Consider the following 16,554-nt stretch of genomic DNA (forward strand, 5'->3'; position numbering starts at 1 on the left):
GTTAAGTGAACACAACCAAAGTAGAACTAAAGAGGAATAAACAACTTAGAGGACTTAGTGGCATTCTGACCCCTGGACTCACCCACTTAGGGGATCTAAAGCCAAAGACCGTGGTTGAGTCACGTCGTCATCCAGGACAATCGTGTGCTCAGATTTTCCTCTCCACACAGCGGTCAGCGGAACTGCCGAAATCTGGCCAGCTGTCCCATCCACCCAGTAGAGATTCCTCCCAATCCAGTCGACCGCGACACAGTCCGACTTTACCCCTGAAGAGAGAGCGGAAACCACTCAAGGTGTGAATCTAGGTTAAATTATGGCTTTTCCTAGGTTTCAGCTCAGAGGCATCGGACTTGAGTACCGTGTTAACTCATTTTACAACTGGTATATGCGTCTCCATCAGAGCAATCTTCAAATTCCTCCAAGGTTCTATTTGTAGAGGAAGATGACCGTGAGAGATAACGGCCACTGGCTGACAGTCTGCCGGGCTCCTGTGGTCTACTGAGGTGACAAGGCAGCCTTCTCATTTCTAGCCCACTAGCAGGCCTTGGTCACTTTGAGTTAAGATTTCATTAAATCAATGTCTAGAACGTTAATGGCCATTTTACTTTTCATGTTATGCATCATTCATAAAGGCAGGACAAAGCCCACACAGGGGACATACCCTTCACCATGGTCCCTCTCTTCTTTGCGTCCATACTCATCCACTTAATGCTTTCTGCACTGAGATCCGCCCAGAAGACTTTCTGGCCCACTAAGTCATAGTCAATAGAGATAATCATCACGTTCTTGTCTACAGTTGTCAGAATATCTTCCTTCAAGCTCCTCAAGCCATAGAGGAGGAGGCCGAACTGAATGGCCACCAGCAGGATCGGTTCGGTACCTGCCAGATAAGAACTGTGTTCAGCACAGGGCCTTACGGAGCTTGAAACTAACCTCAACACTGGCTAAGGAATTAGAGAACAAAGTAGCCTTTGCCTTCTCACTGCCAGGGCTGGGACACCAGCTGGCTGGTGTCTCAGCAGTTCTCCCCTAGATGTCATGCTTGTGCTAATACAATTTAAAGATACTTAGAATAAAGGCATGATTGGCATAAATTGGGGGAAAAAAAACATTTCCAACTAAGTATTTAGGTGTAGGTGGAATCTAGCACTTCTACGAAGGGCTTGGCAAGACTTTTGACTCTTGTTCTAACTTGAAGTAAGGCTGACCTGTAGCTACAGGGGCCAGAGTTGTGGTTCTGCTATCATGATGGCTTATCTGTCGACACCTTCAGACTCTATTCCATCGAACCGCTATATTTAAAAAGGGGATCTGGAGAATGTGCTAGGCTTGCTCGGCAGACAGAAAGCAGGCAGGAGCATTTAAGACTCAAGAAAGAAGGTTTGCATTTGTAGTCCTGGGAGATTCAGGGCTTCGAAGTTCCTGACCTGTGGCTCCAGAGACATCCCGGTTCCAGCTTACCTGTTGCTTTACAGGTGTGGCCATCGGGCTCCAGCAAGTAGCCAGGGTGACAGGTGCAGCTGTAGGAGCCCTGGGTATTGACACAGGTCTGACTGCAAGGCTGACCGCCCGGCTTCTGGCACTCATCCACGTCCTTGCAGACATGGCGACTGCTCCCCAGCTCGAAGCCTTGTGCACAAGCACATACCTGAATGGGATTCAGAAACATTAAGACTTCCTGAAGACACTGAGACATAACCTTGATGAAAAGGCCTGACCTTGTTCTTAAAAGCACATGGCGATGCACTCAATTTCAGCAGCTCAACACGAAAAAGTTCTTAGAACCAACTTCATCTTAAATTCAATCATTCTCTCAGTCTTATCGATGCTGCCACACACCTCACACCCTTGCCACCACCGTGGGTCCTGAGTTAACAAAGGGGTCCAAGTTCAGCCCAGGACACCTGGAAGCCCAGCAGAACCAGTAAGACGCATGGAGACTGAGCTGAACTGGCTGCCCGCCACTAGAGAGGTTACCGTGATCAGACGTCAGAACACTGTTTTCTTTACTTGCCCATCAGAGCCAAGTTCACGATGTTCAGCCCGCTAATAATGCTAGACCAGAACACGGGCAGTCCTCGATTTAAGGGCGGGTCCATTCCAAATACAGCTATGGAAGAGACGTCCATAAAAACGTCTGGCTTAGTCCCAAGTGTCACCCTGAGCTCACAGTAGCAGTTTCTGGAAGTTGGGTGATAAAGTTCCAGGAGACACGACACAGGGAAGGAAGCTGACAGGCCTCCGCAGGAGCCAGCGAGGGCTCGGCGGACATGAGAGGACGGATCAGGGCAGCTCAGCCATGTAAGGCTCGGGGCTTCGTGACCAGTCAGGGCCAGACTGATGAGGTTGCCCCCCCGTCACTAAACCAAGTTTACAGCTGCTGGTGAGCAGTAGCTGAATGAACTCACAGGCCCGTGCGGGGACTGGTAGCAGGCGTGGGAACACTGCGCGTGGCTGCATGCTGACGACAAGCACCTTCCCCCTTCGTCGGAGCCGTCGGCACAGTCCTCCTTCCCGTCACACACCAGGTGGAGGTCGAGGCAGCCATGGGAGCGGCACTGGAACTCAGAGCTCTGGCACTTCTCGGGGGGGCCTACAGAGAATGACTTGTTACTTTTATAGTTTGCTCCCCACCGTCCCGAACATCCCTCCCGCAGCAAGGATGTACAATCATGACACCTCCATCCTGGTCAGGGAGTGGACGTCAGGGCCAGTGGCACTTGCCGGCTGAGCCAGCTTCAGGCCAAGAGGAAGCGAGCAGCCGGGGCCCCTGGAAGTGCCCTCCCCTCCGGGGGAGCGCCCGCGCTTACACCCAGCCTCGTCGCTGCCGTCCTCACAGTCTCTCTGGCCGTCACAGCGCCACATGTCAGGCACGCACTGGTCTCCGCCGGCACAGGACCACTGCCAGGAGCCACAGAGAAGCTCCTCGGGGTCACAGTCCTGAGGGGACAGTGACTCCGTCAGTGACACCTGCACTCAGAGCCCAGGATGGGGGTCTCGGCGGAAGAACGAGCCTGGCTTACAAGACAACGCTCGAGTCCCTTCTGCAACAAGGCCAGAGAAAGCCCCAAGACTCAGAAAAACGTTTTCAGCAGCCAGAGTTGAGGTGAGGAGGTCTGGGTAAAGCGAACCTGGCTGTGAAGTGAAAAGGTCTGTTTTATCAAATCAGGATATCTCCATTTAAAAACCTAGGCAGGAGAATGTGCTCTAGAAGCTTTTCTTCAGAATCCCTTTGCCATTTCAAAACCATCCCAGCACAGTAAACACTAGGGCACCCTTTGCACCTGCCCTGACTCGGACGCTAGGCTCTGGGGCAGGATGTACTAGAGGAGGGCAGGGGACACCTGTGCCTCTGCTAATAGCCCCGAACCTTCGGAGGCATTCTCACCCCCTCAGGCACCACAAGGCCCATCTCCTACCCATTTGACAGAGGAGGAAGTAGAACCTGAGGGGAGTAAGTACTTCCTTCAGGTCAAATGCAAGCAGCAGGATTCAAGCCAGGCTGCATGTCCCACAAGGTGGCAGGGTCAGGGCACTTCTCAGTGATGCGGAGGCAGAGCTTCGGAGCAGATCTCCTGGGCGACATTTACACCATGGCCATGAAGACCGAACACTTGCAAACCTACAATAAAAGCCTCTTAAACATTTGTCTTTTGACAAGAGATCTTCTCTGGACACTCTGATGTCATGACGAGTGGCTTTTTGGACAGTAGGGATGAGAGCCTTCACTGTTTTTGGGTTTTCTCATGTTTTCTATAAGGAGGGCATGCATTCTGGCTGTGAGGAGAAATCCAGTTTTCTGAAGAAGGGTGTCCTACCTTCTCGTCAGTCCCATCTTCGCAGTCGAAGTCACGGTCACACAGCCACTCCGTGGACACACACTCTCCGCTCCCCTGGCACTTCACCTCCCCTGACGAGCACCGCAGTGGCCAGGCCACAGAACAGCCGTCCTCGTCGGAGTGGTCCCGGCAGTCTCGGTTCCCATCGCAACGCAGAGAGTTTGAGATGCACTGGCCGTTCTCGCACTGAAATTCAGGGGCACTGCATTTTGCACGAACTGGAAAACAAAGCTTTAGGTAAGAACTCAGCCAGATGTGGAAGCCATTTGAAGGCACATGAAGCGGTCTGAAGACTCCCCAGTCTTCTGCTCTCACCTGGGGAACCAAACCCCAGCCCTCGATGGTGGTTTGAATAGTGTTAGGCCAGAAAAGGCTACTAAGCTAGCCCAGAAAAACCCTGTCTCGGAGAATGAGGGCTGGGGGACAGGCATGGGACACACGTAGACGGACACTGGGATAGGCTGAGGAGTAGGACTCTTCTCCAGGACCTTAACGTCATCCATGAAGAGAGAAAGTCTCTCATGACGTCCAACACACCCTACACGTTACGTTCTTGGGCTCAGTTCATAAAGACAGAAGTTGCTTGACTTCGCTCAAGAAAACTCAGGTCCTAGGCAAAAACCATACATATGCATTGAAAAGTAAATTATACCTGGGGTTCCTTCCTGCCTCTCCTCCTGATGTTCTTCTCATAAGCCCGAGTGCACTGATATTGCCTGGCTACCCAGTGGCCTCTGCATTCGAATCTATCATGGTACCTCACCCAGCCTCCTCTTCTTCCCACTTCAATTCTCCAAGTTCTCTCTTCTACCCTATTCCCATAATGTGATTAAGGTCCTTGAAACAGGTCATTGAGAAGACTTAAAAGAAAGATTCCCATCGAAAAGAGGGGAAAGCAATCACACGTAAAGATAAGGACCCACCACATGAGAAGACCTAGGATCAAAATTCAAATCTTCAAGATGGTCGATTCAAGCTCAAGAAACATTGTGTCAAGTAAACTGGTTTTTCCACTGATGGGAATCTCGTCACGGAGGGGAAGTGTTATATCACCAACATCCCTCCGACTCAGACCCTTTCACCCCAGTCTGTTAACTTTGTGGTAAGTACAGTCCATCTCCATTATCTGCAGATTCATTATCTGCACATTCCCCTACTTGCCAAAATTCGTCAGCCGCCCTGGAATCCATGCTCCCATGCTTTCATGGTCATTTGAAGACAGGCATACACACAGCAGAACTCTTGTGTTGCCTAGCGCATGCGTCCACTTGAGATGGGACAAGGTGACGCTCTGCCTTCTCGTTTCAGTCCTCACACTCTAAACAAGAGTCCTTTCTGTGGTCAATCTAGAGCCATACTTCCCACATTTTTGTACTCTGGGGGGATTCTGCTGTTGAAAAGGGCCCCCAGGGGTAGTGCGGAAATGCTGTCTGGTGTTCCTAGGGCGAGAAGTCTGTAGCTGCCTTACAGAGCAAATACATGTGTTAGGCTTTGTTTGGGCAGGAGTTCCAATGCTGTTGGCTGTGACTTCGATGTTAATGAGACAACAATGTGTGTATCACATGGTCTTTAAACAGCAATACACCTAAAACAAGGTTATATGTTGATTCGTTGACAAAAATATTGTCACGACAGATTCTCAGAAACCTCACCCTGTATTTTTTCTACGAGCAATGATGTGCTATCTGTTCACTCAGGGTTGGTGGCAACTTCGGAGAACGTAACCTACCACGAATGAGCTGCACGGTACTTACTGCATCCTTGCTCATCGCTCTGGTCAGAACAGTCTGCGTTGCCATCGCACAGCCAGCTCTTAGGGATACAGCGGGTCTTGTTGTCACAACGTAAAGAGCACTCTTCAGTGGGCTTCCAGCAGCCCAGCTCGTCAGACCCGTCGGAGCACTGCTGAGCCCCATCACAGTGGTATTTCTCCTCAATGCACTGGTTTCTGTTCAGACACTGGAAGACCCCTAAAATGGAAAGGACCAAGGGCTCGCACCATCTACTCAGTCCTACTGAAGGCTTAAAATTAGATGAACTCACCCTCTTCCCGGAGTTTGAGGGGTAAGTAGACTGCACCCTATTTGTTCGAGCTCGACAGTTCATCTAATCCAGAAGCAAGCCTTACTAAAGTGCTCAGGTCAATTACACTAGCAAGCTGAAGGAGGCTGTTTAAGTACCAAACGCTCATAGTGGTTTGGTTACTTTAACGACTTACTGAAAAACACCGCCAAATCTGTTCTAAGCGGTCCATTCAGGTCAGCTTATGGCTCAGCCTTTATAAAGGCAAATATTGGAACAGTTAAGCAAATTTGAGGAGGCAAGGAAGCAATAGTTAAAAATTACACCTGGTAAAACATCTGACTTAACTGCGATAACACGGATACTGGCAGAGTGCGTATTCTGACAGACCAGGACCTTCAGCTACAACAAGTTACCCAGAGGAAGCAAGGGTGATTGTGATGAACGCTGGGCATTCACACCACCAGCCCAAAGCCGCATCGGCATTCCTGACGCAGAGACAGACCTGGTCCGTTGCAGAACCGGGAACAGTCCCCTTCATCCGAGCCATCCTGACAGTCCGGCTTGCCATCGCAGAGGTTCTCCGGAGAAACGCATCCCTCCCCGTTCCGACAGGGGACAGAGGATGGGGTGCAAAGCAGTGGGGGTGCTAGAGGAAGTGCGAGGGGAGGACCGCCTGCGGCCGCCTCTTCAAGCTCAGGATCTGTAAGAAACAGTGGCTTCAGCAAGGCAGGCCCTGGGGTCTTGGCACCAGAGACGTACTTCTGTTGTCCCCCTCCTCCAAAAACCATGTCGGGGCTCGGCAGCTACATGTGTCTACCTCGTAGGAAGAAAAAAACGTGAGATGGCCTCAAAGCCTAGATCCTTAGGTGAGATGCTGTCCATCGGCCTATCATCTCATGGCTTCAAATTTGGGCAGATTGTTTTCTCCTTCCAAACCTAATAACTTCTCACTGCCTGATGCTATCTGCTAGGAAGGAAAAATAAAGTTTCGGGCGCCTGGGTGGCTCAGTCATTAAGCATCTGCCTTTGGCTCAGGTCATGATCCCAGGGCCCTGGGATCAAGCCCTGCATCAGACTCCCTGCTCGGCGGGGAATCTGCTTCTTCCTCTCCCACTTCCCCTGCTTGTGTTCCCTCTCTCGCTGTCAAATAAATAAAATCTTTAAAAAGGAAGGAAGGAAGGAAGGAAGGAAGGAAGGAAGGAAGGAAGGACAAGAAAAATAAAGGTTCTGTAAGCAGGGACTTGTTCTGTCTGGCTTCCTAGCCTATGACAAAGTCCCCCGGATCCTGTAATAGGATTTCTGCTTTTTCTGCCTCATGAGCCAGAGTCTGATTTTTTGTCTCCAGGCCAAAGGCTCGTGTGAAGAGAAAAAAAGCAGCGTAAGCAGGGTGATCTGGACTACCCGTGCAGCTTCAACAGCAGAAGGAACTGCGTGTCCTGGTATCCGCAGCCCCAAAACGGCTTTGCAAAGGATCCTCGGTGAGATGTTGCTGCTGGAGGAAAAGGGGGTTCCTCGGTGAAATCTGTTGGGGCAAGTGCTTTAGAACCAATTAAATGGATCTCTATACCGCCAGGTGAAGAGGTTTAAGGTGCTAACATGCAAGAGGACTCCCCAAAGGGGTTATGGGGGGCAAAGTTCTGGGAGTTTTGCCTGGGGTCTTGTGTCATTAAGCAACTTTGAGAAACGTGTCCGATTCTTACTCTTCCAGATAAGGCCAAGTTAGGGAGAAGGTCCGCTGCACTGTGGGCTGGGGCAACTGCCAATACAAAGATACCCAGGATTTTATCCTCAGAAAACACACTGATGAGAGGCAGAGAAAGTGGATTTCAAAGAAGAAACCCACAAAGGAAGACTCGCCTGAAACTTGCTGATTCTCTGCCAGGATGATCATTGTCCTCACATATGGCTCTCTTGACACTGCGAAGGGCTCCGGTGTCCTCCTGTCCCACAGCAGGAGGGCTCCCCCGTGCACGGTCACCAGGTAGGGCTCGTGAGCCGCTATAATGCCGTCACTCCAGGTCTTGTTCAAAGTGTATGTTCTATTTTTGAGGAGACTCAGACTTTGCAACCCTAAGGAAGAGTCAGGTGCTTACAAGCTGGCAGAGAACAAGGAGCCCATGACAGTGGGGGGGAGGGGGGCATGGGTAGCCCTCTATTGAGGTTCAATGAGCCCCACTGAAAATAAGCACAGATTCTTCCTACTGAGTTTTGTAGTTAAGGATAGCCCTGGGAAGTGTTTAAAGCTCCAGGAACGCGAGATGGGCCTCGTGGAAGCATCAGGCATGCTTTACCTCTTTCAGGCAGTGTGCTAACACACTCGGTCGCCTGCGCGCAGCCACCAGCCACCCGAGAAGACGGTCAGCGGCAGCGGCAAGGCAGGAGTCACATCTGCGACCCAGTGGACCTAAAGCACACCTCTGCTTCATTTGCAATGCAAGTTCGGGTCTGCTACTTCTACTCATGGAGACAGAAACACATTCTGAACAAACTGCGACTAAGTATGTTAGCTCTGCAGTTTTCTACCTTTCATGTCAGAAATCTAGACTTACAAAGGAAACCGGGTTTGAGCCGAGGGACGTGTGCCCAGGCTGTAACTATGAAAACCAGAATCTGAGCCTAGATCTAGCTAGTTCTAGGAATGACCGCGATCCTCATGCCGAAACGAGACTTACCATCACCACTCCCCAGCTTCTTCCAACCGCGTCGCTCTGGGTAGCCCTTACCTGACCCTTTGGTCGTCCAGAAGATGCTAGACGAGCCAAGGTCTAAGGCCATGTGGGTGTCCGCCGTCCAGGTGCCCGTCCAGACTTGCCGTCTGTTTTTGCCAGCGAGGGTCATACTTTGCAAGTGTTTCCCACTTTCTACCCAGTAGAGCACTCTCTTTGGCCAGTCGAGAAGAAGATGCAGTATAAGGCTGCCTGTTCTGTAGAGGGTCCATGTGTCCGGGCCAGGGATGCTAGTTTTCTGGATGGCACTTCGGTCACACGGCAGCCAGTACAAGTTCCCCGTGGATATGTCCACATTCGCTGAGCAGACTGTGAGGGGGGGAAAGGAACTCCCAGTAGAAAGGACATTCAAATACACTCGTGCTTGGTCTTACCGTTTTGGGTCAAGGATGGAAGGGAGACACTTGGAGGGATGCAAAGGCTGGTCCCTAACAAGCCCGCATGCCTCATTTACACGGGGAGTCCCATCATGCCCACTCTGGTTCCCGCACCCATCTGTCATACGAGCTCATGTGATCCTCACGACCAGCTGGTAAGGGAGATACCCACCACCTTTTAGAAGTTAGAGATCTAAGTGGCAACGCTTGCATTTGAACGCAGACCTGCAACTTTGGATTCACCTCCCTCTTCGTCGGTTAAGTATGAAAATCAATCAATTACATGCCAAGTGCCTAGGACTGAAATCGCTATGGGAAAGCAGAGACTGGGTCAAGTGTCACCACAATAGTGGTGTGAAAGGTCACCAGTAGCATGGATAGATAGTGAGGAGACCTAGAGCTAGAAGACAGAGATAGCATAGGGACCAAGTATATAGAAGCCACAAAGTGGTAGCTTTCAAGTGTAACAGACGTGGGCACCAAGCCACCAAGCACTCCCTACTCCCATCCGGCCCACTAGAGCCACACAAGTCTCAGCTAGGTAGTACGTACTCTGGGGTGCAGGATAGCATAAAAGCTAAGAGCAGGACGAGGCTAGCAAGTCAGACTGCCATTTTGGAAGCACATTTCAAAATAAGATGTCAGGTAATTACTGTGCTGTAGTTTCTGCAAACGCGTGATAGGGACAGGGCTTCTCTCAGGTTTGAGGATTAGAGTGCGTACCTACGAAAAGCTTAGGTGAGCACCCGTTATTTCAGAGCGGTGTGCTGGAGCTCGTTTGCACAAGATCGAAATGGCTGGTTGTTAAATTCAGGAATGCTGCAAGCTTGCTGTCCAGAATAGTCGTTATTAAAACTAAATTACATCAACTTAATTGAATTCGAAACGAAAATACTCCAGTCCTCACTTTCCTGCATTTTGCTACCACACACCCCTTCCTAACCCTACGTTAAGTGACATTACATTGGGAGCTTGAAACCTGGCACTGTGGGAATATTTTTAACCAGAGACATTGGCAAACACTCCATATCAGGGCTTGATTTGTTTTCGGTTTTGTTTTCTAGACCAGGGACTGACAAACAATGGCCCTTGGGCCAATTCCAGCCTGCAGTGTGTTTTTGTAAATTCCGGGGGAACACACCACGGTCAATCGTGCACATATGGTCCTCGGCTCCTCTGCAGATACAATGGCAGAGTGCCCGACCAGCCTGAAATACTTATTGTCTGGTCTTTTATAGAAAGAGGCTGACAACCCCTGGCCTGGACTTAAGTGGTAGAGGAAAATGTTAATACTGCACATTAAATTCATGTGTGTCACACCTATGGCCATGACATTTTAAAGACCACAAAAGTTGGGAAACCATTTTCCTAGAATTTGAAAACAATTATCCAAATCCATAAATAACTCCTTTAGTTCAATAAACTTATTCTAATTGGTCTTCACTGCTGCACTTCTTGCTTGTTTATGGAAACAAGTGTCACATAACGTTACAGGACTATATTCACTCAGGGATGGCAGCGACTCTTTGCCAAATCAGATCGCAATCAAGCATTTATTCATAGTTGGATTTTGTTAAAGTTTGACTGAACTGCAACTATAAACTGCTTTTTTATTCTGAATTCTTGGATCTGTAGCCAATCTGAAAATCATGTAGCTACAAGAAGTTTACAACAAAGAGCACTGTATACTTTGTTATTTGTAAATTGTGTTACAACCTTTGTATCAGTAAGCTTTATTACAAACATATATAATGTATCTATGCACACATCCCCCAACCCCAGAGAGCTGGGTCTTAATAGAATACCCTGTGGTGTGCTGGGATATATTTCAGAACTCCAATGTTAACTAAGGGGGAGGCTGACCAACAGACGAGGCGGGAAGCTGGGGCGTGGCTGGCAGAATGGACAAGCCTGTACACACAGGACTCCTGTGTTCTAGTTCTCCCCACTTCCTGGGTGTTAGGGGGAGAGGTCCTACTATTCCTCACATTTTCATGTGGAGGAACTCACACAGAGTTGTCCCCCACGTTCCTTAAGTCGCTCCAGGAAAGAAGGGCTCGAGGTCAGCCAGTTAAGAACAGACCAGCCACACCCGGTGCAGCTTCTCTCTGCTCCTTTGGGCTCCGCCATCTGCACAGAAGATGCTCTCTCTCTGGCATTAGATTTTACTGGTGCTGTGCAGATTCAAAGTTGAATGCCCAGTTGCCAGGGCCACGGAATGTTCTTTGAGAGATTCTACACAGGTTCCTAAAGACATGCACTCTTGCCTAAAATGTATTTTTGAAGCCCTCCTATTTTTTTTTATTAGCAATCTCCTCTGTATTTCCCAGCCTACACTTGTCAATGAGGACAAGATTAACTCATTCAAGAGAAAACACCGGGGCACCTGGGTGGCAGAGTCGGTTAAGCGTCCAACTCTTTGTTTCAGCTCAGGTCGTGATCTCGGGGTCAAGAGACTGAGCCCCCCCACTGGGGTCCACACTCAGTACGAATCTGCTTAAGTATCTCTCTCCCTCTGCCCCTCCCCACCATGTGCTCTCTCTCTCAAATCAATCTTTTTTTTTTTTTTTAGAAAAAGAGAAACCGCTGATATTAGCACCCTCTGATGTAAGAAGCTGAAAGCTGCATGCTCACAAGGGCTGTAAGGAGGCCCTGAGATCTGCAAATAGGTCCTGAGAGGTAGTGACCAGCCTGATTGATCCCTGCTGTGAAGGGCCTGCCTGGCTTTGTCAAGCTTTCAGGCACTGTACAAGAAAAAACACACCCCTGTGGCTCCTTTACTCCGCCAACACTTCTGACACCAGATGTGGGGGTATGGGGGGGGTCGCCATACCAAGCAATTCTGCAACACTAGCCGAATGTCTTACAATTCAGTTCTGACCCTGTCCTCCTAGACAGGCATCAGATCCCACAGGTTAAGGGCTCCATCCCAAGACTGCCCCCACTTCTGATGCCAGTCACAAGTCCGGGTTGTCACGTGCACGCTGATCCACTGGCTGTAAATCAGTGGATTTACAACCCCCTCGAGTTTGATAATTTGCTGCTCACAGAACTGAGGGAAACACATTTACTGGTTTATTTCATAAGCGATACAAATGAACAGCCAGCCAAAGAGATCCACAGGGCAACACCCAAAGGGCCCACGAGTAGGAGCTTCTGTTCCCATGGTGATGGGGTATACCGCCCTGCCAGCACAGGGATGTGCTCACCAACCCAGAAGCTCACTGGAGCCCCTACTTTGGGGATTTCATAGAGGCTTCATCACACAGGCATGATTGATGACTGATTCCATTTCTAGCCCCTCCCCCCTCTCCAGAGGACAGGGAGTGGGGCTGCAAGTTCTAAGCTTCTAGTCATGGCTTGGTCTTTCTGGTAAATACCCTCCCAGGGTCAGTGGTAAGGTTTTTAAATTTTTTCTGGTCTTAAGTCTGGGTAATGTAGAAATGGATCTTAAATTCAATTTTGCATTACACTGCAGACCCCACTAAATTTGCTTCATTCAAACCAAACTCTTCCAATCACCTAGAAAAATTCAAAGGACTTAGGGGAACTCTGTGTCTGATGCTATGACTCAGGACGTTGCAAAGGTCTTAGGAACTCTGTGCCATTAACCAGGGACAGAGACCTACAGATTTTCTATTATTTCAGAGCCACCTACCACAGGGACACAACGTTCCACCCTAGAAGACTGCTCGAATGAAGTTGCCAGTCCCTTACAAACCCTTGATGTGATCACTGTAACACAGAAACCTATTCGCTAATATTAGCCAGTGGAGCGAAGGTGGCATTTTAACTGGTGGGAAGATATGGGAAGAAATTCAAGATCATAAGATTCCTCAAACAGCCATCAGAATGCTGCCCATTTCACTTTTTCCTGAAAGTTCTCTGGGGCAGGTACTGGAAGTTCTTAGGTGTCAGGCATTGTGCTTGCCCACAGGACTTGGTAGAGTCTACCGCTCTGAAGGATGTCTCAGGAACATGCATTTCAATATGGCGCTTCTTGTAGTAAAGCGTATCACTGGTACTTAGAGTACGCAGGGCGCAAGACATTCAGAAATCAAATTACTCACCCTAGAGCTCTAGCCCCAGTTCTCTTTTATAAAATAGATGTTTGCCTTTAGGTGGAGTACAAGGCGCTAAGGACGGGCTAAGTGGGCGAGTGTGGGAGAGGAGAGAAAGCATATATTACCACGTTAAGAAGATATCTTGCTAGTTCTCTCAGAAATCTGCATTGCAAATCACTTCTAAATTAGTGCAAGAAAAATCTGCAATGCAAAATTGAAATATTTAAGGTCTATTTCTATCTTACCCAAACTTAAGGCCAAAAAAATAGAATTTCAAAAAACTTACCACTGACCTTAGGATTTCCTGAATCATGGTAGCCTTTTAACAGCCTGCACACCTCTTGTAAGTACAAGGGTAAGTCACAGTTCATATTTAAATTAGTTTAAAACCACTCTTTGGCATTAAGGTTGATTCAGATCGGGAACAGGTACTTTTTTTTTTTTTTGTTCTAGTGAATATTAGAGCCAGAAAATAAAGGGGAAAATCCAAAAAAGCCATCCAGCTTACCTGTATGCTCTGTCCAAATCTCTTGCTTTTCTCCTGAATAGCCAGTTGAGCAGAACAGCTGTCCCTGGGCATTTGTCCAGTAGACGAGGTTTCTTTTCCAGTCAATATCCAGTAAATAGATGTTTCTAGGATGCTCTTGGACTAGGGTTCTCTCTATAGCAGTCCCCATAAAACCAACTTTCAACAAGTAGAGACGTGTGCCAGAAGAGAACACTAGCTTTAACTCTACCAAGAAAAAGGAGATTTGGCCATTTGTCAGATAAGCCCCATGCTTCCATAGTGAGCAATCTCTCCAGCTGAGGTACACCTTGAAAGGGGTCTTAGCAAGTTCGCTTCTGAGGCACAGAAACAACACGAATGCCCTACCTTCCTTAGAGAAAGGAGTCATTTGGGCAAATGAAGAATTGCTCTGCTCTCCCTGTATATATAATGTTCAAGGTACAATTTTTTAAATTTTTTAAAACTTTTTTTATTTATTTGAAAGAGAGAGAGATCATGAGCAGCTGGGGAGGGTAGAGGGAGAAGCAAACTCCTCACTGAGCAGGGAGCCTGATGCAGGACCAATCCTAGACCCTGGGATCATGACCTGAGTTGAAGGCAGACACTTAACCAATTGAGCCATCCAGGTGTCCCTCAAGATACAATTTAAACTGAAGTCCTGAGTTTGGCACAACAGCGTATTACATACACCGTGATCACGTTCAGTGGCTTCCCCTGAGAATTGTGTTCTTTAAAGGTAGTTAGGGCATGAACATATTTACATCATTTATCCTTCTTAAAACCTGAGTGTTCTTTAGCAAAAAAAGTAATTTGGGGGGCACCTGGGTGGCTTGGTTGGTTAAGTGTCGGACTCTAAGTTTCAGCTCAGGTCACAATCCCAGGAATGTGAGATCAAGCCCTGCACTGGGCTCCACACTCAGCAGGGGTCTGCTTGAGATTCTCTGTCTCTCTCCTTCTGCCCCCTCCCCGCCCGTGCACTCTTTCTCTCTAAATAAAATCTTTCCCCAAAAAAGTAATTTGGATAGAGATGTTCAATGGAGCTTGTAAGCCTCAATATTTCAAAGACAAAACAACATGAAGAATTTATGTTAACAATATTGAAGTAGACCCTGCTTACAAACCTAAGTCAGAGTACACAACGGTCATAAGACTATGGAGGATTTCTTTCTTATACCAACTTAATTTGGGGTAAAACTGAGTGGTGTAATCTGTTTTTCCTGTTTTATAATCAAACAAACCCAAATATTCATTGATGGATGAATGGAGAAACCAAATATAATACAAATAAAATGATTATTCAGCCTTAAAAAGAAAGGAAATTCTGACACATATTACAACACGTATGAACCGTAAAGATATCATGCTAAGTAAAATAAGGCAGCAATAAAAGGACAAATACTGTAGGATTCCACTTACATGAGGTTCCTAGAGTAGTCACATTCATACAGAAAGCAGAATGGTGGTCTAGGGGTGGGGCTGGGGGGAGACGAATGGGGAGTTATTGTTTAATGAGTATAAAATGTCAGTTTAGGAAGATGAAAAAGTTCTGGAGAGGGGCGCTTGAGTGACTCAGTCAGATGTCCAAGTCTTGATCTCGGCTCAGGGCGTGATCTCAGGGTCATGAGATCAAGCCCTGCGTCAGGCTCTGCACGCAGCAGGGAGTCTGCTTGGGTGTTCTCCCTCTCTCTCTGCCCCTCCCTCCTGCTCATGCCCTAAAATAAATAAATCTTTAAAAAAAAGTTCTGCAGATGGATGGTAGAGTTGCACAAGAATGTGAACACACCTGATGCCACTATACACTTGAAAGTCGTTAAAACAGTTATATTTTTAACGCAATGAAAAAAACCTAATCAAGATCTTTGGATAACAAAACTTATCAGAGTAAAGTTGTCAGTGTAAAAGTGATCCCCAAACGGAAGCTATGTTATTTCCAGGCCTACCATGCAATGTGTCTCCTTGAGCCAAGCCCATTTCACCCAGCATACTTACCACTACATGTACCAGAAGGTAAAAGGAACATTCCCTCCGGACAAACACACTTATAGCCCTTGGGATGGACAGGGGACAGGAGACAGAGGTGGCTGCATGAGCCTGGAGCACATGCTGGGTACCTGCCTATTTTCAAATAGAAATAGGTTAGATACGATTTCAGAATTCTCCATACTAGTTCAAAACTTAATACTCAAGGGGAGTTAAATTAGTTTTGCCTTAAGAGGAATCCTAGTACACTCGTTACCTTCTAGGTTAGGCATGCTGACCTTTAAACTCCCGTAATCCCTTTTGGATAGTGGCAATTACTTAACCATATTAACCTCAGGCCAATAAGTCTTCAACGAACAACCAAGTCTTTTGCCCTAGAGTTAAGACAAAAGGACTGCCCGGCTTCTGGATAGAAAGACTCCTTTAGAAGTAAATAGTGGTCTCGGCTCTCTACTTCAGTGAGTCTCTCAGACCCACTTAAGAAGCATTATCTGAGTTGAATTTGACATATAATTTCTGATTAACAAAAGCTTTTAACTCCTAGTCAATGAATATTTGACTTCCTCCAATAAAAGGATGCTGGGCTTTCTTCAATTTGCTGTCAAGAACAGAAAACTTTTAGTCAACAATAATTAACACTTAATGTGTCAATGACATACCCTTGGGCTGTTGGGATTTGTGGAGCACCGAGAAAGCAGATATGGAAGCATTGAGCAATATCACTCTCTCCTTTGGGGTGTGGGGTGAAGTGTGAAACAGCCGTATTTTATTTGCCCAGAAGAAAGAGTTCTCGAATACAGCTAGTCCTATTGGGTTGTCATCTTCCAAGAAGATCTCAGGAAAGGTGTGCCTCCCACTGCCATCCACGTTTACCGTCTCTATGGACTGAAGGGTAGAGTCATGAGAGCCGGTGAGCATTAGCAAGAGATGCCAACGTCAGTGCGCCTCTTGGTGGACACCGATTTACCATCTTCACATGCTATCAACTTGATAAAGATGAAAGCATCTTAGAATTCATGGAGGCTAATGCCAAAG

The 16,554-nt window shown here is 47.7% G+C and overlaps 1 protein-coding gene across 1 annotated transcript in view; it reads right to left on the bottom strand.

Annotated features, from left to right (window-relative positions):
* LOC103681364 (low-density lipoprotein receptor-related protein 2-like) overlaps positions 1-16,554 on the bottom strand; it is a 30,608-nt gene that overhangs the window by 11,607 nt on the left and 2,447 nt on the right. Inside the window, exons 4-13 of the mRNA XM_040643174.1 lie at positions 16,179-16,404; positions 8,588-8,899; positions 6,367-6,564; positions 5,594-5,809; positions 3,819-4,057; positions 2,811-2,940; positions 2,409-2,593; positions 1,462-1,648; positions 662-880; positions 83-266 (exon numbers count right to left, since the gene is read on the bottom strand). Of these exons, the coding sequence (XP_040499108.1) occupies positions 83-266; positions 662-880; positions 1,462-1,648; positions 2,409-2,593; positions 2,811-2,940; positions 3,819-4,057; positions 5,594-5,809; positions 6,367-6,564; positions 8,588-8,899; positions 16,179-16,404 (2,096 nt within the window). The remainder of the gene's footprint in view (positions 1-82; positions 267-661; positions 881-1,461; positions 1,649-2,408; positions 2,594-2,810; positions 2,941-3,818; positions 4,058-5,593; positions 5,810-6,366; positions 6,565-8,587; positions 8,900-16,178; positions 16,405-16,554) is intronic.

The sequence above is a fragment of the Ursus maritimus genome, unplaced genomic scaffold (assembly GCF_017311325.1).
Source record: "Ursus maritimus isolate PB19 unplaced genomic scaffold, ASM1731132v1 scaffold_28, whole genome shotgun sequence".
NCBI classification, from domain to species: Eukaryota; Metazoa; Chordata; class Mammalia; order Carnivora; family Ursidae; genus Ursus; species Ursus maritimus.